This window comes from Euwallacea similis, chromosome 11 (genome assembly GCF_039881205.1).
Source record: "Euwallacea similis isolate ESF13 chromosome 11, ESF131.1, whole genome shotgun sequence".
Lineage (NCBI taxonomy): Eukaryota > Metazoa > Arthropoda > Insecta > Coleoptera > Curculionidae > Euwallacea > Euwallacea similis.
In genome coordinates this window covers 823,324-851,311 of record NC_089619.1, presented here as the reverse complement: position 1 = coordinate 851,311, position 27,988 = coordinate 823,324, and the positions used below count along the sequence as shown (strand labels likewise).

The 27,988-nt window shown below is 35.8% G+C and overlaps 3 protein-coding genes across 4 annotated transcripts in view; 1 reads left to right on the top strand and 2 right to left on the bottom strand.

Annotated features, from left to right (window-relative positions):
- Syn1 (Syntrophin-like 1) overlaps window positions 1-20,622 on the top strand; it is a 69,823-nt gene extending 49,201 nt beyond the window's left edge. Inside the window, exons 2-8 of one of the 2 annotated variants that reach the window (XR_010752369.1) lie at window positions 2,842-3,030; window positions 17,706-17,908; window positions 18,154-18,356; window positions 18,565-18,695; window positions 18,798-18,982; window positions 19,337-19,750; window positions 19,802-20,622. Coding sequence is in view for 1 of the 2 variants with exons in the window: in XM_066394796.1 (XP_066250893.1) it covers window positions 2,842-3,030; window positions 17,706-17,908; window positions 18,154-18,356; window positions 18,565-18,695; window positions 18,798-18,982; window positions 19,337-19,429 (1,004 nt within the window). In the remaining variant the exon portion in view is untranslated. Of the gene's footprint in view, window positions 1-2,841; window positions 3,031-17,705; window positions 17,909-18,153; window positions 18,357-18,564; window positions 18,696-18,797; window positions 18,983-19,336 lie in introns of both variants that reach the window. The other variant, XM_066394796.1, reaches the window with a different exon arrangement.
- Window positions 20,623-21,108: 486 nt separating this feature from the next.
- Window positions 21,109-23,737, bottom strand: LOC136412309 (odorant receptor 10-like). Its single transcript, XM_066395337.1, has 6 exons — window positions 23,447-23,737; window positions 22,787-23,280; window positions 22,459-22,558; window positions 22,120-22,221; window positions 21,220-21,375; window positions 21,109-21,165 (listed from the first exon to the last, which is right to left on the bottom strand). The coding sequence occupies exons 1-6, from the start codon at window positions 23,735-23,737 to the stop codon at window positions 21,109-21,111; spliced, it is 1,200 nt and encodes a 399-aa protein (XP_066251434.1).
- Window positions 23,738-25,686: 1,949 nt separating this feature from the next.
- Window positions 25,687-27,651, bottom strand: LOC136412128 (odorant receptor 10-like). Its single transcript, XM_066395044.1, has 5 exons — window positions 27,389-27,651; window positions 27,240-27,339; window positions 26,162-26,263; window positions 25,955-26,110; window positions 25,687-25,743 (listed from the first exon to the last, which is right to left on the bottom strand). Exons 1-5 carry the CDS (start codon window positions 27,649-27,651, stop codon window positions 25,687-25,689), a joined length of 678 nt encoding a protein of 225 aa, XP_066251141.1.
- Window positions 27,652-27,988: the final 337 nt, after the last annotated feature.

Here is a 27,988-nt window from a genome sequence, read left to right as displayed (position 1 = left end):
ATGGCAAGACAATGGCAAGAGAACAAAGGCAAACATTTCGGTAATTTTCCAGTGGCCCAATTAAAAACGGAAGCCTTAGAATTATAAATGACGCTTGCTAATGGCCTCATTCACAGGACACAAAAAGGTCATGTCAAGCAAAAGGTCTTTCTGTCCTCTTCTTCTCCCTTCCGAGATTTACGAGGGCGAGTTAAAAACGCGCCCCGGAATTTCCTTTCCGGGGCGCGTTTTTAAGGAGGAGGAGGAGGAAGGAGCGTGGAGTGGATTACGTCATAGAGTGGATCCTGTTGCCATTGTTCCATACAATAGGCGATACAATAGGAGCTTAGCTGAAGCAAGAATCTTCATAAATTATAGCGCTTACTTGTATTGTATTGAAAGAAGTTAAGGTATTGTACTCTTCTAACAATGTGATTTTTAAAGCAACTTGGAGTGATTTAATTTAATCTGTAGTATCATTTTGTCTCCCTCGTATTAATGTTTCCCTCTAACAATAATGGGGATGGAAAAATGAAAATTTTTCTCAGTAAATTCCAAAGCCGATAATGGGTAAATAACGTACCGGCTTGAAAATTATAAACCAAGGCGTAGCCAAGGCACAGATTACTCTTACCAGATGCGAATCTCTTAATAATTTTCTTTTTATTCAGCTCTCGAAGGGCGGGTGACACTAAGAGCATCACTTCGAGAGTCTATGCGGAGACGGAATTTTTCACTATTTCCCCAACCAAGGAATTATAAAGCTGGTACTTTGCGCCACGGGTTTCAATTCAAAGAAATCATTATTTTTCTTCTAAAATATTACGTGCTTATATGTGTTAATAATGAAATGGAAATATGATCATCATACATCAGTTCGCAAACACATAATTAGATTATTCACTCTAGATAGACGAAAATCTTTCCGAGCGGGAATAATAATATGCAAATGGATTCTAAAATTGCCGAGTATCCGAGAACTAAATTCTTGAAATTTAGTTATTATTACGTGGAAAATTATATCCAGTCATTGTCAGTTTCAGAGTAAACAAATATGTTACCAGCTTTATTCTACTATTTGCTGCTTTATTGTACTAGAGCCATAATGGATTAGTTCATGGCCGCAAGTAGCGTCATAAAGGACCCTTTATAACCAAACCGAACATAAAGTAATTTCTGATTATCAATTTCGATCTCTACTCAAATGGTTTGAACTCCTGAATGCACTAAATCTAAAATCCGACAAATATAAATTCACGTTCGTCGGACAAATGTTTATCAGCCCAACTTCCGAAATCGATTGTTATTCATTATTGAGAATCTGGATAAATTGCTTAATTTGCGAATATTCCAGCGCTGATAGAAACTGCGTACAATGAAATTATTCGCCGCAGGTAAATGTTTTTGAGCAAATTTCCCCCGTTTTAGGTTTCTATTCCTGTACAGTATTTTGGTTTCAATTTTGATGCCCTCTTGCAGCTTTCCCAGTAATGGTAAGTCTTAAAAATAGTATTTGTCGAACATACAATAAAAATGATCTTCTCTGAATAAATACTACGCACTGAAGCTTATCTGATCATCCACAGTGATCCTAATCTCTGTGATGGTCGTTAAAATCGTCGTTTCTGTAAAGTAGGAATATTTTTTAGGTGTTTCACAGAATTACCCCCTATTCAATTTTTACAGATGAACGCCATTTTACTAGACATTGATTTAATTGCGAATATTCCTCAAAGGCGCCCTTAAAACGAACTCGCAATAGAATAGAAGGGAACAGGTGTTGTGACATTGTCTGACGTCGTAAAATCATGTTAAGTGTGAAAGTACAGCAGGGGCACATAATCTGCAAACGTATGAGACTCTTCACCTGTTCGCGTTAAGAGCAGGTCGAGTTGCTCGAAAGGGCTTTTAAAAGGGCTCCGAGGCAGCGATGCAGAAACGGAAAGCTATACAAAAACTTTAGTGTCTTCAGACGTGTCTAGTACACGTGCCGTTTAATTTTTAATGTCATTTTAGTTAAGAATTTAAGCCTCTATACGCTTACAGAACTTTTATAAAAGAAGGCAGAGACAAATGATGAGGAACATTTTTTAAAAAAATCTCGCAGTAGGTATTAAATCGTAAATAAGTTATAACGGGTTATGATAAGATTATAAACAGGTTATAACTTTCCGAGACTCCGAGGCAATGTCAGTTGTAGATTAGTAAATATGACGTAACCTTCGGGTGTCAACGTCAACGTCAACGAAAAATCATCAAAGTCAAAATTTAGTTTTCTGTGTTTTTGATATGATTGAACACATACTGAGAGCGGCGGAAAAAAACTAAAAAATACATACAAAGGAACAGATTGCACTAAAACTGATTACAAAGATAAGGCATCCCGACAACCCGCTACACATACCATTCATTTAATTATTATACGAACTCACACACATGACGAGAATAACTGAAAGACTATTACAAATTCAGACAAACTAGAAAGACAATAATTAACTGGGCTTCTCTTTAACCATTCTATTGGAGCGTTTATAAACGTAAATGTAGGGTCCGTTCTTGGCGTTTACTCATGAGAATCTCGCTAACTATAAAAGATGCTAGGTCTTCGAGACATACGTTCACAAGACCTATCTTCATTTGATTATTGTTTATGGGGAATTAAGAAGGACCTCATTTTACAAGTCTGTCCCCACCGATATTAACTAAGTGTGAGGGAAGATCATTACGCGAAGAAGAAGCACAGGGCTGTGCTTGTAAATGGAGAGTGGACCTTTCGAGCATGCTGTAGAGTTGCAGTATAAAATTCAACAATGTAGCATACGGATTTCAATTTAGATACTGATTTCGTTTTCTGTTTTTCAGTGAAATATCTTCGAGAAGTAACACCTTACTTCAGGAAAGCCAGCATCATATCCGAGGTGGGGTGGGAGCTGCAGCGAGGATTCCTTTCTGGAGCACCCCCAGTGGTGCGATTCCCTCAAAGAGCCGATACTCGTTACCTTCCCCTGCAACTTTGTCATTTAGCTAGGAATTTCCGATACCCTGACCCAGGTAAAATTTATTTTTAAAACTAACTCTTCTGGGAATGACAAATCGTGAGTCTTGTCGTACTTTAACAACAGAAAATGCATAATAATAGCGTTCCACAGAAGTGCGAACAAACTTTTAATTAAGTAGCATTTCAGGGATTCCATTGTTCTATGAATAATACGGCACTTGTTAGGCTAGGTATTATGGTTTCTAAAGTTTTACTTCTCCTTTTAATATTATTAAAGTTAAGACTAATTTGCCAAGGAAATTATGAATTTTAGATGGTGTAAATTTAGGTTGAAAACATGCCAGTGACTCTTTACCGGAGAGAGAGGTGTATTTGCTGACAATATCCCCTGGTATTAGTTGCATAAATACCATTTGAGCTATGCGGCAAAATGTCCATGTTCTGTCTTGCCCTGTTTATATTTGCTTTTGCCCGAGCCAAATCAATCAATGCACAACCGGTTGAATAAATGTGTGCAATTGTATTGTGAATGGATGCTCGATTTAAAGAGATTTTGACTACATTTCTAACTTGTAACTTCTCATGGGCAAATGCCGCGATTATTTTTGTTATTTTATTCTCGAAGATTATCACCATGTTTATCATGATCATCATCATCATCATCACGATCACCATCCTCATCATCACTGCGATCAGCATCATAATCATTGTCGTCATCATCATTATTTAGGACCCTCATTATCTTACATTACGGAAATGAGGTTGATACTACCAAATAGTGCACCCATCTCGTCTGTTTTTACATCGGTCTGACATAGTCGTGCTAATTTTTCTTTTAACGTTTCCTACTCGTTTTGCTATTTACGATATCAATAAACGCTACTGTAAACATGAGGGATACCAGTTTAAACCTTTGTTCTCATGTCAAAAATAAAAAAATTAGATGGGAGGTAAATTGTTAATGGAACACTCTGTATGTACAAGATGTTTGGTAGGGCGATGGAAAGTCCATCTATTTCTCATTGAAAACTTTCTATCGCTTTACCAAACACTCTGTGTATATATACACATATACAGGGTGATTCAAATGTACGGGTCTTTACTTCAGGGGCATATTCTACACATTAATATAAGGCAAAATTTTAAATATATGTCGGAGTAACTTGAGAAGTATTCTCCATTTTTTTTATATTTTGTATATTGCTTTTTTTTTATTAACAGAAAAAGAAAGATAGAAGAGACAGACAAATCAGTTCACTATTCCACGACCGCTCTTCTTCCCATCAATCTATTAACTGCCCGTTCTTTGTCCCTCTTGTCTTAATTTTCCCAGTTCTGGTGAGTCCTTCAGAACCGTGGGAAAAGTACCTGCTAGTCCCTATTACAAAGGAACCAATAGTCTAGTGTCACCCAAATAATTAGCATACATGGCCACTTAAGCGCGCCGTGGCAATAGTGACCTCGTTCGACAGTGCTTTGTCTTCAGATGGTCCTGTCAGCCTGCTCTTTATCTTATTGTCTATCCTAATGTTACTTTTACACATCTTAAAAACTAATAAATCTCCGACATATATTTTTTTCTAATTCTTTTTTTTACGGAAGTTGTGACGATTTAAAGATGAAGCCGATAGAGTGGTTTTTTTTACCCTAATTGGTGAACGGAAAGTTAGTCAACAGTGTTAAAATTTGGTAGGTAGCCATAAAATTGGATCTACAATATTTTTACAAAAGAAATTTAAAAAATAATTAGTGGGGTGCCGTTTTGGGAGAGTACATATGCTTATTTTTTGATAGAACTTTTTTGACATATAAAATTTTAGACATAATTTTTTAAAACCCATTTTTCTAGAAAATGGTAAGTTTAAGATAATTTGAGAAAGAGTTCCTTTTGATTGTAAAAAAAGTTGCTTTTTACGAATACAATCTCTTTGTGTTCAATTCAAATCAAATTGTTCGAAGTTATATCCGTGATTTTCAATTCACAGTTGAGTAGAGGCACAAAAAATTTATCAGATGAATCCGAACAATAACTGTGATAAATTAATTATTTTTCAATTTTATAAAATTCAGGTTATTTTATTTTTATTTGCAATAAATTGATATCTCTGCAACTAAAAGTGTTTTCATACATTTTTTTTCAACATTAATTATTATTTATCCTCAGCTATAATTTCCCAAGTTTATGCGTATAGGTTAAGAATCACCCTGTATACGAAGTGCTATTTAAGTACGTGGCCAAATGTAAAGAGGTGATTTTTTGAATGATTCTAAGCCGAAAAGTTTTTATAAACATAGATCCGGTAATGCTTCGTTTTTAAGATACAGGGTGACAATTTAAAAAAATACTAAATAACAAAAAACGCAAACTAGGATGACATTGAAACTTGGTGATAGTTTGTAATGTAGTAGAAATGAATCTTTTAAGGTAGAAATTGTTTGTCTCCTTTTGTTGACAACGTGCACAAGGATAACGTCGGAAATTTAAGAAAAATCAAACAAGAAAATGATTAAGATTACATTTAAACAAATGGTACGCATTTTTTTAGTAAAAAAATACTTAACAATAAGTAACATGAAACTTAAAATAGTTGCTAAAAATTTCCCCTTTCAATTTCAATGCAAGAATTAGTTTGTCTTAACATCGATTGCCGAACACGTTGAAATATTCCCGGCTTATATCTTATTTGATTACATGAATTCCGTGTCCGTTGGATTAATTCTTCTTCAGTGTTGACCGAAGTTTTATAAAAGAAGGACTTTACATGGTCCTAAAGGAAAAAATCTAACGGATTTAAATCCCATGAACTGGATGGCCATGACCGTGTTTAATACGAAAAAATATAAATGTTTAGTAAAAGTTAATGGTGCATAAATGACAATAATAACCATAATCAGCACTGCCAAATTTCAACAAGATTGGCTAAAGGACTTTTAAGATTTTTACGAAAAAATAATTTTTTAAGAAAAGTTTGACCTCCTATATCTTAAAAACGAAGCATTATCGGTCCTATGTTTATATAAACTTTTCGTCTTAGAATCACACAAACAACTACCTCTTGAAATTTGACCACGTACTTAAATATCACCCTGTATATTTCTGTGTTGCAGGACACTCGGTGTAAGCTAAATTTGTACTCCACGCCCACCCAAATTTGTAAATCAGTGAGCAATAAGATGCAAAATATCGATTCGGGTCATCCGCATAAAGCAACGCTCAGAAAATGGAGCTTGCATGAGGGCGCAATTTACTTCTTCTTAAATTCTTTCATGGATCGCCCATAAAATATTTTTCTCTTTCCTTTCGGCATGTTCATCATCAGCATCAGCAAAAGTAACACATTCTCTCTCATGAATCATTACGGTTTCATTGTGGTGTGCCACTGCCGCCTCAAACTGATTTAGGGATTCATTAACAATAATAACCATTGAATTCTGTATTATTAAGTTTGAGCACAAACATATTAGATGAGGCAGCTCCATAATGTAATATGGTAAGCCAGATGGGTAAATTAATCCTGTTTATTATTGTGCAGAATTACATATTGCTTCAGAGAGAAATTATTGTTCACTGCTCCGAGCTGACAAGAAAGCTACACACTTCAGACACAGCCAAACCAGCCACAGACAAATTCAGTTCAAACTGTCTGTTAAAAGGTAAAAGCAAACCAGAAATGCAACTTCGAACGAGCTGCACCTAAATTAGCAGCTACTGAAACCTCTGATTAAACTTATTCCCACGTGTCTTTTCGGGAGAAGTTGGCGAGAGCCCACATTAACTGGTTTGTGTAAATAGAGTTCGCTCTTTCCCTTATGCCCTTTAATTGTGTTTGAAGTTTTCAGAGTTGTTTGGACCAACATGAATTTCTGTTTTTGGAACATGAATTGTTGACCTGTTGGGCTTATTATTTCTAAGAGTCGCTATGCAAAAATTAAATGGGAGCGGTCCGAAAGGAGATTTCTTACATGCAATTGGGTTCGACGTCTAGAATAAAATCCTCGTCGTATTTTCTTGGAAATTTATGGAAGAATTTAATAATGGGGGGTTTAAATGCCGACCCTTTTTCTGCGAAATGATCAATAATGGAATTTCTAAATATATTTAATAGAAAAATAGTGATTGATTTGTACGTGACTTGGCATGTAAATGCCTGTTAAAGCATGGAGCATGTTGGGATTTATGCAAGGCACTACACATTTCTATCTCTAAATATTTGCTATTCGGCAGTGAAAAAAGGGCGATAACATGTGGGAAAAATTCGTCATTTATCTTATACACAATAATCGAAAAAAGGGTTGAAGTGCTTGAGGACGAACTAGAACGTGGGTGGTTTGGCTACAGCAGCCACCTTACCATCCTTCCCACGTATAGACAGAATAAAATTTACAACGACATGTCTAAGTTCTTTCAAATTTAGATGATTAAAAAAGTTAATAAACACATGAATGAAAATTTATATCGTCTAATAAATAATAATTAAATAATAAAAACACAAATCAATTAAAAATTAAAATTAATTGGAGTATTAAAAAAATTAATTTAAAAAAGTGACAATCTACTCATGTTATTTTCCTCCAAACATGTGCTTTATTGAGTTTGTGAACTTTCCATATGCACTGGAAAGAATTACATATTAGCAAATAAAGGATCAAAACCGACCTTCAACAGACGATCCAGGAAATCAAACAAACGTAACCTTTAGCTCGTCAAATATTGTAAGTAAAATAACGAATTGGAAAATTGACGAAGCTGGGAGCCTTTGGGAAGAGAAGCAGATCAACCTGCCCAATGCAGGCTGAGTAAGCTCATCGAGGCATTTCATCCAATTTTTAATGCAATTGCTCTTAAGATTAAAGTAATTTTTATTTGCGAAATACAAAGAAAGAAACTTTCAAACTCTTCAAACTCGAAAGATCCAGGAAATTTAACATGAACTAGTTAGAATTAGATCTAGAACTCTAGAGATTCCTCATCGGGATGTTGCCATAGTACTCAGAAGCGAGTTCACTTATCCCGTCAGAAGGGGATATGGCTTTAACAAGCATTCTTCCTAAAATTCAAAATCACTCTAAATGCATTCTCCTCGTTTCTTGTGTGCAATTACCAGCGAGCAGCAAAAAGAGGCGCTAAGAACTTAATTTCACGATGAATAAGCGACGTTTTAAAATAGTTTCCCAACAGAAAGGAATTAATCCAGTTCGTTAAGCCGAAAAACTTCGGGTTTTTGTCTATTTTGTATCCAGAAAGTTTCCGATTAAATTTCCGTTTCAGGATGTTAATTTAGAAATCTCAGGGATTTGATAAATCCATCATCGTCCGAACGCTTACAAAAACAGGAAAAATTTAGCGTTCACATATTATGCTTTGTTTTCCTTCCCCCCCTTGCCTTCTACCCCTATTCTTCCATGCCCCCCAACCATTATAGACAGGATTGATTGAACAGTCTATGGAGAGCCACTCTCCTTTTTATACAATTCAATCTACCGAGTTTTCCCTTGATAAAGCTCTATTTGCATCTGTCTCTATTCGCCTCCCTTTTCCGTTCCATTAGTTTTTTTGGCATCAATCGAAATCCTTTCAATTTTGATGCGACACGTAAATGAGCTCACCACTGTTTACCTGTTCAAGAACGAAAGTTCCCATCATCAGGAAACGATTACGATCGAATAAAAAACTGACAATAAATTTTTTACCGTACTTTGTACACGTTGCACTGGAACGAGCGCTCATCCAGTATGGAAACGATGGCAGACAAGGGATGATTAATGTTGGGGAAGAGGGCAAAAAATGCCCTTAGGAACTTCCCGCCATTGTGCCGTATTCCGCCCGTTGACACAGCGCGAGGAAACGTCCTATTGTTCTAATAGTGCGCCTCCCTAATTTATATTGCATATACAATAAAAAGGGCAAAAAACTCCCCTTTATGCTCGAAACATCCCCAGTTTCGTGTAGTTTTATGTTGCCGGGCTGAAATGCTCGGATTTGGAGCCTTATGGGGAACATTTAAAGTTTTTATGCTCCATTATTGTCGCTTAAATGTTGTAATAAGGAAGTGCTCAGTGGTAATTAGAGAATTCACTTCCGCCGCTATTTGGGGAAAGAAACAAGACATGCAAATTTAGTTAATACAATTCCATAGGTCCGGTGCGGATTTGCTGAAAAAGGGCATGTGAGTGAACCTCTCATGGCAATTGAGACGAATATTAAAGTGAAAACAAACGGGGATGCACAAAAAAGGGACAAATAACTCACCTTTGAAGCACTTTGTTCGAAAGTCCCACTTTCTACTATTTGAGTTCACTTGGTATCATAGCAAATTGAGCTCAGACGACCCTGAATACCGATTAACATCTTAATTTACATGTTTAAATAGGTCACACCGTCCTCTGTGATGGCAGTGTTACCTTCATCTACTGAAAGGACTTTAATATTATTTTCTTCACGCATAGAACTGAGTGCGTGTTAAAATCTCGTCATAAAACTTTCTTTTTTCGATACGCCACTGACGTGGCGAGCCACTGTAATTCTCAGGCCCAACTTGGAAAACACAGCTCGTCGACGGCTTTAACATTTTCGGCAAAAATGTCAAAACAATCCGAAGCTTAAAGATGATGCAAAAAACAGTATTTTTTAGTTAAATTTTAAAATTAAATTATGAGAACATCCATGAATGTCTGAGGGAGCTCAAGGGTAGCAAGTAGGTCTTAAGGGTATGTAAGGACCATTAAGGGTAAATTATAAAAATAACGTACTATGTTTTTGTAGAACTGAAAAAGATTATGAAAATTAAAAGTTTTACTGTTTGGACGCGTTAATTTATATATTTTTATATCCGTGATTCTGTTGCTTAATTTTTTTAAATTTGTTGACAGTTAATTTTGATCCAATTCTAATTTTAAACAAAAGCAAGTTTTTAATACTTTTAAGCGTTTTTTTCTAATTTATCAATCCTTTTGATAGGTTTTCAGAGGCGTACTCATGATGTCATGAATGTTGCAAAAAAAGTTAAACTCTGTGATGCTTCTCTCTACCAATAGCCTATTTAAAGACGTCGCTGATTTTTAAAAATATAAGAATTCTTTTTCAACAAAATCGAAATAATGGCCATCGTTGATTACTGTTAGGGCATTAGTTGTAACAGCTTGGGAACAACTACTAAAACTAATAATCGATAATAATGAATTTCAATTTACTGCTTTTGTTTTGAAAATATAACTCCCTTTTGACTTATACAAAACTTCCTCCTGCGTCGCCATTCTAAATTGTTACTTCAGATGGCGATACCTCACTGGAAAAGAATTTTATGAGCATCGCCAATATGTCAAACCTGTAAAATATGGAAATGGGGCAGTTTTTGAAAAAATCAAAATGATTTTGTGTTTTAGAAACAATCGCAACAAATTCGAAATCAACCCACAAAATCAATGGTGGCGATTTATACTTTTCTGCAATTGTTTTGTAATATGACGTCATCTTGATTATTCAAAAAATGCTTCGCCGCCAGTGTGAATCTGAATAGGGAATTGTGATATATCCTTAAAAAGGAAATTTTGCGTTTTTTCCAAAAGCTTATTATAAAAACACTGTTTGATTACATTCTTTCACTTGGGGTCAGTTCCAGTAAAACCGAAAGTCGTCAAAATATGTTCATTTTCACGATGTTCAAACTAAAACTATTTGATTTCTGATTCAGTCGTTTTGAAAGACATGTAGAAGCTATTAGATTGAAATGCATTTTTTTCCTTAAGCAAACCTCACGTATATTTACATAATTTATTTAAAATCCATGGTTTTGTGTGATAATCGACAATCATAGAAACTAAAAAAAAATGGAAGATGAAGGAATCAATAGGAGAAATATGTATTTAATTTAAGCGCAACTAATGGAACTCTATCTCTCTTTCTCTATAAGACACTTAAATTAACACGAATGGCCATCAACTATGTAGCAAGTAAAATCAGACTTTAGTATTCTCAACAAGTTTCAACACGCGTAAGAGTTGAATAGCGCTCACTCATGAATATGTGTTACATTGATGTAACTTTCTTAATTTTAAGTTTCTTGTAAAAAGTTATTTGAAAATGTCGTTTGTTTTAATGACTTCTAAACACAGTTTAAAAAAATCATGAATTTAGGAATCACCCTATAGTAGTGATTTTAATGGCTATTTTAAATTTCAATTTGTATGACCGCTGTACTCAATTTGTTCTGTCATTTTAATCATCCGTCCTTTCTCTATAAGTGGACTTAATATGTATAATACTTGGACATTTACTCGGTTACCACTCACGATCCGAATAAGGACTTGGCAATAAGTTCTGGAAAACATTAGCATTGAGCAAGATCCATTCTCGTTTCTCACTCACTCTCATGGGAGCTTTCATTTCCTAAATCTCTGAGGGCTTACCCAAGAACTTCGTTTTGCTGGTGTAATTTTAAGATTCGCGAAAAACAACAATTACAATTTAATCCTCAACAGCCATTGATAAATCCGGCATGCGTTAGCTCCTACTAACGCACGCAGGTACATTAGTGTCAGCTGATGTGCCTTAACGACCCATTGTGAAAACGTGAAAATGGTCTTCTTAAGAAGTTGTGAAATAATCTACAAACAGTCCATTATGCTTGAAAAAAGACCTGGACGAGTGGCGTGTCCCAACATAATAAAAGTGAGTTGCGAAGGTGTTTCGTAGAAATTTGTAAAGACACAACGTGGCAACGAAATGAGCTTGAAGTTTTGGTTTATTGCGTGTAGTATTGTGACATTAAAAGCCGCTATTAGTTTGTAACGATCGGCATGGAGCGATAACTTAATGGATTATGATTTGCATAAAATATACAGATGTTAGAAGCCATTAGAGCGATGTGGCATTTCAATTTACGGTAATTGAAGGGCTCCATGTCTCATAATAAGCAGAAGGCTTTGGATGGCTCCATGGACTAAAAATAGAAATTCTAAGCAAAAATCCTGTCGGAGACGCGACGATTATAATTCATCACTTCCACCTTGACGTTGCATGCATTAAGTGGCTTCCCGAAGACAGATGACACCTTTTATAAATGGCATTTTTTAAATGGGATTATCCCGGTGTTAGCATTCAGAGTTCGTAACTTGTAACTCGGGGTTAAAGGATAAGTTAATCCTCCATCCTCTTTACCCAAAGACGGCGAAGCCAGTAACACATCCCTAATTTTTGTTTTTTTTTGTTTTTCTCGTCCACTATTCCAATACTGAAAAAAATGCATGAAACACTCACCATCGGTAGGGAAAGTGAAAAGTAGTACCAGTTCAAGTATTTCCGAGCATACCATATAAACCTGGACTACTTACTCCAAAAGCTCCCCCTGTAACAAACGGAATTTATTGTGTAATGTGCGCTTCATGCGTGCTTTAATAAAACTTTCAGTGTGAAAGTGGATTTGGTTAAGGATGACAAATTCCATAAGTGAAGAATAATAGAAGAGCGAGTATCATTTAGTGTACGATGCAAACCTGGACTATATCTTTCAAAATCGCTTTCAATAACAAATAAAGGGCACAGGCAAAGAAGGGAGAATGTGAAAAACGTTAATTTTCAGGAAATCATTTGTTGAGATTTAAAACTCTATTACTTTTTATGTTATCATTTTGGATTAAATCTCTTAATGGTTATTTTCTGTTGGATGTATTTGAAAGTAAAGTAGAGAAACTATTAAAACAACGTTTTTTACAGTTTATGTAAAATCCCAGGAAAGTGAAGGATGATGTGGGGGGGTGTGAGGAAGATGTAACAAATAAGTCACAGATTGCCAATACAATTTTTAGCATTTCATTTTTTGCTACAAAATTACTTCAGATACAAAATATCAAAATGTATTAAATTTGATTCTATTGAATTTAACTTTTTTTACTTATTAAAGATACAAGAAATATTCAGACATTTTTTTTGAGCCTCTCGTGCACCCAGGTTTCGAAAAATTAGCCTTTTCTTTGACATTTTTAGTACGTGGTGGAAAAATATGCTTGAGCGGTTGAGTTGAGATATAATTCCATTAAGCATTGTAGATCCTTGAAATTTTTCATGTGATATAGGTAAATGTCCTGTAAATAAATAAAATTTCCTTAACACTGGAAAATAATATCATGAAATTCAATTTTGTTGACCAGTTTGGCTTATTAAAATTCAAAAAACTTAAAAAGCTTAAAAACTTAAAAAAAAGATCCAAGCTCGGATTTTGAAATATAAGTTTCATTTTGTACTAATCTAAATTCAATTAAAGCCAACACCCCAAGAAATTCTTGTAACAATAATATCTTATTTACCTACTCTAATATACCTTTGTATAAATGGCCTGGTAATTTGAACTCATTGTTCGGAAAATCATTGATATTTTTCATTGCCTCAATTAAAACAGCGGTTTCCCACATACGAGGGCTGTGTTTTATGTTTTGCATACAGGGACATAGATAGCAGCGCTACTCAAATGTCACTAATAAAATTTAACTTTAATTGTTAGTTAACCTATGTATATAGTACAGTGATGATACAGTGAATTGTCAAAGTTGGCAAGTTGTTCAAACTAAACCGAGAAAATTTTCGCGCAATAATTTTTTACAACTTTTAAAGACAATTATCTCAACAAAAGTGCCTCGCCAAGTTGGTTTCTGTTTTCCGCAATAAAGTGCCACATCAGACGATAACTTTTCGTTAGTATGGAGAATTCAAACGTGGACGGATGAATCTTAGCGACGATCCAAAGGCAGTTACCCAGCAAAACGTCGATGCTGTACGCAAGCGCATCAAGGAAGATTGACATGTGACACATCGCGAGATTGGGGCATCGTTGGGGGTTTCAGAGACCGCAATTTAAAAAAAATTGGCTGCAAAAAAATTACTATCCTGTTAGATATCGCATGTGTTGACCGCAAAACAGAAAGAAACTAATTGGTGCCAAAAAACTCTAGACCGCTTCAACACAGGAAACTTGAAAAACTTGTCCAGCATCTTCAGTGGTGATGAATCGTGGATTTCCTCATATGAACCCGAAAATAAACGCCACTCATCTGTTTGGGGGTTCCAAGGTGAAGAAAAGCCAACAAAAGACATCCGTTTTTGAAGTGTGTTCAAAAAGATGGTCGCGATATTTCTCTCAAAAACAGGACAAGTAGGAAGAATTCTCCTGCAAGATCAAAGAACTATTACTGCCAATTGGTATACAACTATCTGTTTGCCGGAAGTCATCACTAAGCTTAAAAAAACTGACCTCAAACAACGAATTATCCGCTACTAAGACAATACAAATTCGCACGCAGCTCGCAAGACAATAGAATTTTTAAGGCAACAAAACGTCGAATTGTTAGACCATCCTCCGTGCAGTCCCGACCTAAGTCCTAATGACTTTTTTACCTTTCCGAAAATTAACAACGGATTGCGTGGTTACAGGTTCCAGTCGCAATTTACAATGGTGGAAGAAACGAATAACAGTATAGTTTTTGTTCTGGCCCAAACATGAGTCGCAAAATATGTTGAGAATCCGAACTCTAGTAGGTGGAAAGTTGTAGAAGCAATAGTGCAACATCGAACATATTTCGTCAAAACCCTTTGGTTCATCTGTTTCAGAATAGGAATAAAAATACTTTGGCTAGTTGAAAAACATGAATATTAAAAGAGAATAAAAACAATTGTTTCTTATAATAAACACCATTTGTGCTGATTGTTAAGCATTGGAAGAGTTTTCGCAAAATCCACGCATATTGCTTCTTTAACGCTATATTTTTCTGGTGCGTTTACTTATTTTCTAGATTTTTTCTTCAAATTTGGAAAAAAGTTATTAAAATTTCGTGTTCTTTTTTTGCGGACCCATAAATAAATGATTGATGAAAATATTTTTCATGTAAAAAAACTAAAATAACAACTAATGTGTTTAATAAGTTAAATAAGATTGCGTCTGAATATTTTTGGGATTCCCCGTATATATATGGCCCTAAGATCTATGTGAAAATGCTTAGTGTCACGAAATACCCTTTTTCTAGCACTGTCAGGATTTATTGCCAGGATTCCTGCATTGTTCCCGACTGAAAAATTATATAATACAAGAATGATTTCAGACGGCTTATGCGCTACGATCAGGAAGAAGCTTATGGCATTGTGGTGCCAGCTGTATTGAATTTTGCAGTTTTAAGCACAAAATCTCTTTTATTCTTTATAAACTGTTCTAGTCGTAGAAGAAATATTGTAAAGAAGTATGGCATAAAACTTACCCAAAATTACTATTTTCTACTCATATAGCTTACCGTACTCGCTTGAGGCTCGTGCACAAGTACCATACTCACTTTTCGTACTCGTTGTATAATATACCATCAGGTCCCTAGAGAAGGTACCCAGAGGAATATTACTGAGTCATAATGGAATGTCCCTGTTCCATGGCAATAAAAGTGTTTATGACCCGTCTTAGGGACGATATTTCTCACTAAACATCCAACTCTATTTACGCCCCCAGCCCGTAATCAATGAAGTTACGACTCCCACAATGCATTAAACTGTCGTCTCTCTTCCGTTCACACCGTAACCGGAAATGTGCCGGTAAGTAATTGCTGGTGCACATTTCATTTCAACTTTTTAAATTCCTCTAAACGGGGAATAATGACACCTTCAGGGAGTCTTTTCTGCAGTTGTGAATATCGGGGAAAAATTGCAAAAATTTACTGGAGAAATTTGCTTCTGGTGAGATAAAAAACATTAATTTCTCCTGTGATGGTCAACATGAACCAACACTATTAAAAAAATCACCTTTTCCAAAATTTGGTGTTCGCTTTTTTTTGTTAATTCAATTTATATTTAAAAAAAATTAAATACAAAATAGACATATTTGAATTGTTATATGCTTTAAATTAGTTTACGATCCAGTGAGCTCTGTTTCGGCAAGGTTTTATTGATAGCGATTGAGATTCCCACGATATCGTAGAATGTTCAAGACCATGAATAGCACGTCCAGTTTCATGCCGTCATACAGTTTTTGAAGGCACCTATTGTTGTCTTATTCACGCGATTGTTGCGAAGATGGACTGAGGACAGATGTGCGTCTAATTACAAGATGTTCGCCTTATTTGATTTACAACCGAAATTTCCAATGTCGAGTCCAATAAACCTCCCTTCCGAACTTCTCATCGACGGGGTTAAAAAAGATGAGACAAGTCTCGGCCTCTTCTCCACGAACATTCGGACGGTACACATCGCGATCGGTCACTCACAACACCTTAAATTACACTCACTAATGCTCTAGATATATTACATTATAGTTATTCGAACATATCGTATTTTAGATTTATTGTTATTAATTAATAAATAGTGTTAACAAACATTGTGAATTAATTGAACAATTAATATCATCTCGTTTACAACCATACGGGAATAACAGAATAGCCCGAAGAAAACGATTTGAGAAATATATTTTGTTTTTTATAAAAACCCACTAGTGGCCCATTTACGCGAGACACTCTGTACCTAATCAAGTAAAAAAAAACCGAAAGTCAGTTACTTAGATATTTTATAGATTCGCTGGTTTCCAAGAAAAATCAGTTCTTTTTGTTCACTTTTGGGTCCACAAGGCTCTGACTTCAAAAACATTTTTGGAAGAGAAGGGTCTATCTCTCCTATACCTATTCTTCTTTTTCAGCAGTGTTATTGTGGGAAATTTCCCGGATTTGGATCATATAATAAAAACCTTTCCGAAGCGTTTTTTGATTACCCTTATACCTGATCCTTTATTCCTGAAAATGCCATCTGCCCAATTTATTGGCCCTTTTGCCCAGCATATTTTATTTATGCTCAAATATTGGGCATTCAAAAAAGGGACAAGAGCGCTTTTAGGGTATCAAGACCCAACAACCGTGCATCGAATGCCGAATCCCCATTTAGAATTGCTTTTGATGGATTTAAAAGGCCTGTTCTGCATACTAAAAATTCTGTCAAATTTGCGGTTATTAAGGAGTAAACGATCAATAGTAATCAGGTTTTGCTACCATAAACCTCAAGAGTCATTTGTTACTATCACGTTCTATGTAGTTCCTGCTATTTTATTTAATTTTCTCCGAGCATTAGGACATTTAGGCCCTTTTTTGTTTTTTGATTTATGTCTACGACGGCACATTAGGGCTCGGTTAAACGACCATTTCTTCTGTCGGCTCACATTTGCCAGAGTCGTTAGGAAAATTTAGGAACGCTGCAGTTGTCAATACAGAATTTTCGAGCGTACCCTCGAAGCATTAACATAACACTAATTGACATCTGCGCATACGTACGACCACCCTCAAATAACGCACCGACGTTATTAAATATGATAACCGTTGTCCATTTTGTTTTTCTATCCATCATTTATCATTTTCATTTCCTCCATTAGCCCCTTCTGTTATTCAGTAAAGCAGTTAAACTTGAAAAATTTCGGTCATATTTCAATCCGATATACAGTGTGTAATTTAGATACCAAAGGAATTATATATTGTGTGCATCTTGTTCATGTTTGATATCCCAAATATGAGCAATTTCAAGAATTTTCATTTCATCACGTGCAACTTCAGGAATTTTCCAAATAATATCTAATCTAAAATTGTTAGATTATTTGCGCCTATTTAATACTACCTTAGGGCGTTTCTAAGCCTATGATTAACTGCGCATGTTTGTTATTACCTTAGAGCGAGTCTTAGTTTAGTACATATCAAAACTCTTTAATATTTTGTGTTTGATTTTTAGAGGGCCGTACCCTGGAGCTACATTCACCAGACGCTGTTCACAGCTGCGTCTTGCGAGCAGCTGATGCAGCTGAAGCTATCGCTTGGTTCAACACCCTGCACTCAGCGTTGTCAATGCTTACAACTGCAGCTCTACACGAAGCTTCAAGGGCCATTCCAGATCTCAGACACATAGGGTGGTTGCTTAGGAAACCTCGCACTGAAGTAAGTGTAGACTAGTAGAAACGATTTCGGAACTATACTGGATGACGCATAGAGTTCAGACGTAATGTGGAGGGATCGGTGTACGGAGAGGTAACAGTTGCACAATAGTTAACTCTACCGAACGCGTCCATTAACGTAAAATTTGATAATGTTAACGATAATTGTTAAATAATTGATTTAAGAAGTCAAACATTATTTAGACAATGTCTAATGCCTTTCCATTGAAGTATTGCTTATTTTTCCAGAATATGTCTAGTTCAGAAAGTTCCGAAGACATGGACAGATGGCAGTCAATATTCGCAGCAGTCACAGATAGCGAACTACGATTCTATGAGAGCGCTCCTTGGTCTGGGGAAGCTTGGAGAGCCCCTGCAGAGGCCTATTCCTTGATAGCAACCAGACTGGTTGGTTCTGGCAAAAGGGATGAGTTTCCAGAGTTCAGCATTAGGTTTGTAAGCTACCACTGCCAGAATCCATTTTAATCCTTCTTGAAACAAAGTTCACTATAATCTTCATTCACATATGCAACGGACCGTCCTCAGTTCTTCTTGCTGCTATCATTGATGCGCAATTGCTCATATTATACGCTGACTTCGCGTTCAGCTTGCTTTGCGCAATGGTTGTTGAGCAAATAATTAATATTCGTGGGTTTGTAGATGTGCCACAGTCGAGGGCGTGGTTACGCATAGTCTTAGGGCGGAAACGCATCGAGATCTAGCAGTGTGGGCAAAGTCTCTGGTCAATGGTAGTCATGCAAGTGCTGTTACGCAAAAAGAACTAGTTTGTAGTAAGTATCTATACTCATTCGAAAAGTCAGGTTAGTGCCAGAAGCGGACACTATACATAAGATGAGTCCAAGTTTCACCACAGAGAGCGTATGCTTTTTTAGGATGTCTGTGGAAAGGAAGACCCGCACAACTAGTAATACACTATGAAAATGGGTTTACGTTATTGGAAGCAGGGACGGGTTCCAGGACGCTTTGGAGGTACCCTTTCGATAAGTTAAGAAATTCCTCAGACGACGGCAAGAGGTATCTTTGGTTGGATTTTGGAAATACGGAGGAAGGCGATGTGGTGGGTAAACTAAGAAGTTTCAGCGTGATCTTAGTTTATTATCTAAAGTGTTTATATATCTTAGTACCGTGAAATAAACACAACATCATCAAGTAAAATTCATGATGGTTGCTGAAAATCTAAACATGGAATTCCAAATATGACGTGGCTACGTTATTTTTATTTTGTTATTTACCAAACACTGTTTGTAAAAACAGGATTTTTGATATTTACGTGTGAACATAGGTTGGCGTTCATCAGATCTGTTCCTATTAGATTTTTGATATTTAACTCAAATGTTTTCTTACGAGCATATTAATTTTTTTTTTACTATCAGAACGTCCTAAACTTTTATTTTTCTTTCTATTTTTACAGGAACTAGACATCGAAGGATGTCCTAAGCCTATTGTGTTCATTCTACACAACTTTCTCTCTGCCAAAATACATCGGCTAGGACTGACCGCGTAAAGGAATATCACAGGCTCAGCAGTTAAGACCCGAATTACTAATAATCCGATAGTGTTATGATCACCACTAACAACAATAATTGAAAGGTTCCGAAATCAAAATGCATTTTTAAATTAATTGAAAATAAATTTCGACTATTTATTTGCTGTAGGGAGGTTATTAACCACATGAAATTAGTATTGTGTCAATTATTGATATATCAAAAGAATTCAGATTTAATATCAAACATCCCTTGTATTTTTTCCGCTTTAAATTTACAGGGTGGTCCACTTGCATTGGTACAGAAAACCTAAAATGAGGCAACTTAAAATAGCGAAATCGGTAAGAAATCGCAACCTGCCTCGGGTTTGTTGTGAGTTCTAGTAACCTTAGAATATGAAATCAAGCTTAGCAGCATGTGGGTCAAGGCAACTTTGGATGGATCGTCCCCTGTAGATTTTCGTGACTCAAGGGATAGAAAATTAGACTTAGTAAATGATTTATTAAAAACAACGAAGACGAAATACTGAATGAATACATGTTATTGAATTCACACGAACAACCAGTTACAGCCGGATTACTCAGCAGTCCCAGGACATACAGCCAGTCTTCGCATCAGTATTACTACTTCTGTTTCCCATAGTTACCACTTATAGACGCACATCATACCAAATAACAAACACATGACTATATTTTCACTTTAAGTTCTCAGGTATATTTTTATATATTGCAATGTGTAAATATTCTACAGTAGATTCCATATGGTAACAAAGATGTAGACAATATTATGTAAAGTAAGAAGGATCCTCTCTAGTTAGGAATCTAGCGCCCGGCAGCATTTTTAAGCAGCTGTGTATATACTTTCAAATCAAAAGATATGAAGTGGCCAAATATCAATCATCAACTCTGTATAACTTGGATGAGTTTGCTTTTGCAGTTATGGTCTTATCAAGGTTCTGTGGTTCCTGTCCCAAAACTACGATAATCAGACCTTAAACTTTTATCTCTATCGTTAGCTCCAACATATTTCGCTAGCTAAGGCTGACGTAATAGGTGACTTTCCAAATTACTTTTTATATAGCTTTTTACGTAACGTGTAAGATAAAAACTGAATGTCAACAATCGAGAAATTTGTATTTTTAAAATTGAGGTTGTAATCCTAGCCAAGTTTCTAGATAAGGGAAATTAATGTAGAAATAAATCTTTATTGAAAATTTGGGTTTTAATGTGTTGGAATATATCCTGATATACAGGGTGGCGCAATAGTGAGACAAAATCTTCCTTATTTTGCATTAGGCACTTGAAAACGGTATAATATGGTACGACCTTTCATTAAAATTTCATTAAAGGTTGTCATTACAACCTTTATTTTTTTCATGGAACTCCCTGTATATAGTTCCATAATCGGATTTCTTGTAAAATTCTCTTTTTCGGTTTTTCGGGTAAAGCCCAGTTCTCGGATGAAATTCAATTCCCGGGCAAGGTTCAGTTCTCGGGTAAGGTTCAGTTTCTGGCTAAAGAATATTTAACCACTACTTTAAAAACTTTATTAATCACTTTATCAACTACATTTTGCTTTTTTCCTAATTTAACGTGCATCTAACATTATCACTGCACTGACTACGTGGATCTTTTAAGATCCCTAGCGATAGTATACGTTTTTATTTGAGAATTGTAGGAGATTTGCTGAAATCTTATTATTAGTCCTCCAAATTATTGAGCATAACCGACAAATACGTGTATGCAGCCTTTACGGTCTAAAAATTTAGCGACTCTTATAAAAAGTATAATTTATAAGTACAAATTATTACAGTGACCGCTGTGTTTGTGGACATCTCAAAGAAGTCACCTGCGGTCAGGGCTATAGGAACTTGAGCTCTCATGATCACCATAAGGAAGAGTTGCTTCATTTCAGACGATTGATCCTGCCAGTTGCTTGCATTTGCAGCATCGGCCACTTTGAGAGCCTGCAAACCGAAAATTTTAATATTCCAAAAAAGCGATAAAAATTAGTTTTTTTCTAATTTTGGTTAACAAAGTGACGGTTCTGTGACGAAAACTGGTGATTAAATCGATTTCATGTCGCAACTAGTTACGTAATAAAAACAGGTACCTTCATTTCATAAATCCTTTAACTAGGCATAGAATCAATATGTTCAAATTTATGCCAATTTTTGTTGATTCTTCATTGCTTTGCAAAATTAGACAAATCCATGTACATATACAACGTATTAGGAAATGTTTCATTTTACTGGTATCGTATTGCGGAGTCTCGCTTCCCGCAGAATCCAGTCTTTACATAAAACTAGGGATTTCTCAACTAGTTATATACGTATCACCAGTTCAAGTAGAAACATAGGGATCGTGTAAGTAGGAAAAGTACCGCGTAAGGTTTAATATGTCTCCGACAAAGACCCATGATGTGGGTTGCCAAACTAGCGACTGACGTGGGTGGAGTCAGTTCAGTGTTACCAAATCTCTTACCGTTTTAGAATTTATACTAATATAAATTCTAGTGATGGATTACTCGTTTCTTCTTCATTTATTTACATTCCTGCTTTTTGCCCTGATATCTTAAAAATTTTCCATCGCCGCAAAAGAATTGAAATCGATACTAATCTAAACGTCGAAGTGGAGACGTTGACCGACCTGACTCCGCCCACTTCATTCCGTTTGAAATAGTGATATCTGAATAAATGGCTCATACAGACCTCTACAGTTATTTCGTTAGCGCTCCATGCCAAGATAAATATTTGAGAAAGTTGCATAATAATTATGGTGAAAACCACATAGAGCTGCGGTAGAGTTGTAATCTGCAATTAAAAAAGCTTACAATAAAAAGCAGTCGACCAAGTATTACTTTTTCTAATTCGTAACAGTTATTAACCACACCGCTAGCCGTCTGATTATAAGCCATGTTACCACACTGCCATGATTACGTTTTCTTTGTTTTGTCACAGAGGATTAAAACAGAATACATGAATAGTAAAAATATCATTTCTCCAGCTCATAATAACAGTACAACATTTTAGACGTTCAAATTAACCTACCACGACCAACTGAAGTAGCCCTGATGCCAGACTTAGGGCATTCAGTACGAATTCCATGAGCATTACATATTTTGTTCTGTCATTTAGGGAGTTCACGAACCTATAAAACCGAAAAACGGGAATTATGTTAAATTGGTAGATTAAATTAAATTAAATTGTTACGTTGAATTAAATTGCTATGTTAAATTAAATTAAATTACCATGTTAATATCCATTTTTAACATTTTACAAATTCCAAATACTTAAAAATAAATCTATATTTACTTTTTCCGTCTCTTTTTGCAAGTGCAATAAAACTAAGATTATTTTCCTTCAGCAAATGTATTACCTTATCAACTCTTGATGCTCTACAATTAGCTTTTTTACAGTACCAAGCACGTCCCCATTCTCCTCTTCCCTAGCAATGCGATCAAATTTGCGCAGTTTTATGTTCAATATCTTGAACCTGCTATTAGCGTACATCATAAGATTAATGAAAGTTGATTGGGTTGCCGTATTGAAGCATGTGCCCTGGGTGATCATGAGGACATTGATGAAAATCACCCAATACATGTGGTTCTCCCTTCTAAATGGGTACCACAGGTCGTGCATGAATGGCTTGTTTTTGTACTCGGAAAAGTCCTGGGAGAGTAAAGCTTCTCGTAATGGAAATGCTGTAAATGGTATTGCGCTGAAAACTGTCACCACAAATTGAGTTATGTTCACTTTCCTGGCATAGTTCACTTGGTCTTTATAACAGAACTCGATTTCTTGATCGTTCGATTCGTTGACGTAACGCTCGTTCCGCATAACATGTTCGAACATGTCGGGAATTTTTTTCACCTACAAAAAACCTGTTCAGATCTAATTGCAGAAAGACCAAGAACGCGGTTGTAGAATCTTGACTCACAACATGCATGACTCAAAATTAATAAAAATTGGCGTTGCCTGAGTGCTGAGTCAGAGAGGAGATGAAGATGATGATTGTGCAAACGAGACTAAGACATACTTGAAATATAACGATTTTCACACAACTTTCGAAGAGCATCACGAAGACATTTATTGCGGCGAAGATTCGGGTTCCATCTTCATTATTCATTACCAGGACCATGATGTTCAGCAATAAAGAAACGATGTAGGTGACATACGTGGTCGTTTGGAATTTGCAGTAAATTCTGTAGAATTTGGCTCGAATGGGGTTGTCAGTTATCTTAAAAGGCCAAAATCCCCCTGCTATTAAAAATAATTTAGCGATTTTGATGAATTTGTCGTAAGATGGTGACATGGTTTTAACACTCATTGTGACTAAACCCGGTTGGTGCTCCATAATTCAAGTTGCAAGATGATATTATTCCTTCCCCCTTTTTTTTCTTTCCATAAAAATCTGGGCGTAAACCAGATTTTTACGGAATGTACAAGTACCCCTTAATTAAGCTGAATTCGTCGTCTTAGAAATATCCTTGACTCATGAATATTGGAGGAATGCAAGGTAAGGGGACTAAATAATTAAAATCTATATCTCAATCATTAAGTTTGTCTTTACGTGCACGGATGCAGTGTAAGTACGAACATTTATCTTGTTCTCTAAAATACATAATTTATTATCCTTTGCTTATTTATATTTAATTGTTTATTTTTATTTCACTTCTTAGTTCCTTTATATTTTTATATTTTTTTCCATCTTTTTAATTCTTTCAGTATATTTGAATTTCCAACAAAAAGGTGCATCGGTGTTGATTTACAGTAAGTAATTCAACTCCCATTGCTCCTCAAATTACGAAAAATTTCTCCAGAAAGAATTCATTCTTTTTTATTGTGGGTGAATTGAATCATTCATCCTCATTTCTTGAATCGTGACCTGGAACGGTTTAATTATGTTTCACTTTAAGTTTACTCTGAAGACAAACTTATCCCCTTTCTTATCCTATTTTCAGAGGTCTTCTTTCTTCTCCTCAACGAATTCCTTGACCTTTTGTTACATCTATTTCTTCGATTTTGTACCATTGGGCACTGATAGTCTTAACTTGGTCGGACATTCTTCGGGCTTTTGGTATGTTAGTTGAGTAGATGGACTATTCTTACATAACCAGACTCAGCAGCATGATCGCAGGAACTTGTTCGCTACAGTTCAGACGATAAACAGCTAGGCAGTAAGTTATGCTAAGCACAAAACTGGCAGAAATCATATTTATCATAATTTTATCTACAAGTGATATTAACGACTGTTAGGATATGCGCTAAATGCCGTGCTATTTTTTAAATATAGGGTGTTACTTTAGCAGACATTCGGACTAAGAAAACGAAATTTTCTTTCGTCCTACATCATGAAAAAACATAATTTGTTGAGGTTCCTTCGATAAACGAAACCACGAAAACAACAATTTGGTTTACGAAAATGGACTGTATTCATTTTCACTTATATAAATAATGATAAAGTATTGGTCTAAGTATGAAGTGGGAGTTTGCTTAGTTGGGAAGATTACGAACTACGTTTACGATCACATGTCTGGAGCGAGCACTGGTCAAAGAGAGCAAAATTACTGCGATCATCCCTTAAGTACTAAACCCGAGGAACTCCAACCAGGGGCGCACCAATACCAAAAGCGCTTACGGGCAATGGTCGCGCCTAAGATCATAAATCGCCGCCATCTAGCAAATACCTATACAAGTCGCTTTCATTGAAGTATTGCAGATCCGCCGAACTGCGGATCGCGGCAATGGTCCAATTTAGAAAGCTCCCTTTGACGAGTAACGTATTTCCCAGCCATAAAGAGCCCTTCGATATGGCCTAATGGGTGCGATGGTCTGCCGCCCAGATGGAATCCTCCAAATACGTATCGATACACATGGGCATAACTTAAGGGGTGAAAGTAAAAAATAAATTAACTAGCAAACTACACCAAGAAACAATAACCTAAAGTCCTTAACATCATTTCATTTGAAAAAATCAAGAAAATTCAAGTTAAAAAGGTAAAAATTAAAGTTGTTATTGTGAACACTCTGTATATTTTAATAAGAATTAATATCGTTTTTTTAAAAAATAAAATGGTTTCCCAATAGTTCCGCTACTCTTGGGTTTGTCTGCTGAATGCGCCCAATATGGGGAAAAACACGCGTGAGTAATGCACATAAATCATTTAATTATAAACGGTTCCTACAAACTACCACTTAAACATACATAAACACATACAACAGACATAAATTATTACGTTAAACGCTGATTTTAGTATATGTTTTTACAGAAACTCTTTATTTTTCATAATTTTGCATCATAAGGGACAAATATGTGTAAGCAGCCTTCACCGTCTGAAAACAATAATTTGTTATAATCAGCGAACCAATCCAGCTCTGAGCAGACCAAATTATTAACATGCTCTTAACGTTAACATTAAACTTGTTTCAAGAGAAATCAAGGTTCTGACCAATACCGAAACTTCCTTTTCTTCAAAATTTTATATGGAAAAGCTGTTAAAGTTAACAGCACATGTTAAATTTGGCCCTTAAGAAATTTCCTCACAGTTAGAGCAGTATTCGTAGACATTCGGAAAAAGGGACCAGCTGTAAGCCCTATCGGAATTTGCGCTCTCATGATCATCATCAGGAACAACTTCCTTATTGCGGCATTCTGCTCATACCATTTACTGGAACCTATGGCGTCAGCGACAAGTAAACCCTTAAAAGTACCATTGCAAACCCATCTGAGTTAAGAAAACGAATTACAGACCTCTTGAGATATTTCGTTGGCACTCCAGGCTAATATGAATATTTGAAAAAGTTGTAGTACAACGATGGAGAACGCTGTGAATAATCGTGACAAAGTGGTTACCTAAAATGAATAGTGAGCAACAGAAAATTTTCTAATATACCTCCAAGAAAATACAGGTAAAAGACCAATTTCTCCCGTAATCTGTAGTGTATTGCGTGTTGCTTTGGCTGATAAAAGTGATTCATACCGCTTCGTGGCGACATGCCGCCCCGAGCTCGTGTCGCGCGTTCATTAGAACTTTAATTTTCCTTTTAGGTTTTTTAAAATAATTTTATAAGGTTTAAATACAATTTAATTTTTCATGGACTTCCCTATCGGCCCATTGACAATTTCGTGAAAAGTAAATTTCTGGAGATCAATCTTGGGAATCTCGGTAACGATAAAAGATACGAAGTGGGTTAAGTTGGGCAAAGTTACACAATTTGGAGTTCAAGAATATGCTATCAAGAATTTCCTCCAAAATAAATATTTCCAGGAAAGTTACAAATACATACGTTGGCCGACTCGTCCATCAGATCTATCCCCACTAGATTTTTTACATTAATTTTTGATATGTGCATAAAACTACAAGACTAAACCGTAGCATGTGATACATCATCGAAATTAGAAAAAAAGCTAAATTTGAAAATGTGAATATCCAAGACGATGTCTATAAGAAAAAGCAAAGGTGATGGTCATTGCTGAAAGTTAAAATGTCGAATTTTGAATACTACATCGCCACAATGCAGACGAAGAAAAGTTGCAATGATGGAGTATCAATCATTTTGAACTATCTCGTCAAATAAGCTAAGGAAAAATAAAAATGTTTTTTCAAAATTTCGGATTTTTCGAATAACTTCAAAAGTCGTAAAAATTATTTAAATTGTGAAATGACATTCTCTTGAACTCCAAATTGTACAATTTTGAACCAATATAACTAATCTCCTATGGTTATCGAGATCCTCATGGGGATTCCCAGAAACAGCCAGCCTGTGTATCCAGCGAAATAGTCAAAAAGTAAACACCCTGTACACATTGCATGACAAACTGAAATTACCACGACTAGTTGAATGGTTACCGACGCCAAGCTAATGGAATTGAGTAAAAACTCCATCAGCATCACATATTTTGTCCGCTCATTCAAAGACTCGACAAAGCTACAAAAAACTTTAAATGTCTGTTTACCGTCTAGCTTCTTATACCTACTGAAGTAGATTCTGATGCTCCTTAGTAAGTATTTTAACAGTGGTCATTATATCCCCACTGTTTTCTTCATGAGCAATTTCATCAAATTTCCTTAACTTAATTTTTAAAATCTTGAACCTACTGCTAGCGTATATCATGAGGCTAATGAAGGTCGACTGAGTTGCAGTGTTCAAGCAGGTGCCCTGAGACACCATAATCATATTCAGTAGAATTACCCAGCGCATGTGGGTCTCCCTTCGGAAAGGATACCACAAGTCATGCATAAAAGGCTGGTTCTTGTACTGTGCCCAATCATTAGAGCGACAGACTTCCAATAGAGCAAATGCCGTGAAAGGTATCACAGAGAAAATCGTGACAATGAACTGGCAAATATTGACCATTCTGCAGTAATGTGCCTGCTCTTTATAGCAGGTCTTCACTTCTTGGTCATTGGATTGATAAACTCGCAATTCGTTTCGCAGGATGTGTTGAAACATGTTAGGAATTTTGCATATCTACAAGACTGAAGGTCATACTAAGGATCGCGGTCGAAGAGTACCAACCTGGAATATGAGGACTTTAACACAAGTCTCGAAGACCACTATGAATACATTAATGCCA

Coding starts and splice junctions, on each gene's coding strand:
- LOC136412128 (XM_066395044.1), bottom strand. CDS start 27,651: ATGCATGACTTGTGGTATCCTTTCCGAAGGGAGACCCACATGCGCTGG. Junction 26,111..26,161: donor CCAACGAAATATCTCAAGAG/GTCTGTAATTCG, acceptor GGTACTTTTAAG/GGTTTACTTGTCGCTGACGC. Junction 25,744..25,954: donor CTACGAATACTGCTCTAACT/GTGAGGAAATTT, acceptor TATTGTTTTCAG/ACGGTGAAGGCTGCTTACAC.
- LOC136412309 (XM_066395337.1), bottom strand. CDS start 23,737: ATGAGTGTTAAAACCATGTCACCATCTTACGACAAATTCATCAAAATC. Junction 22,222..22,458: donor GGCTACTTCAGTTGGTCGTG/GTAGGTTAATTT, acceptor TTTTAATTGCAG/ATTACAACTCTACCGCAGCT. Junction 21,166..21,219: donor CCACAAACACAGCGGTCACT/GTAATAATTTGT, acceptor CTAAATTTTTAG/ACCGTAAAGGCTGCATACAC.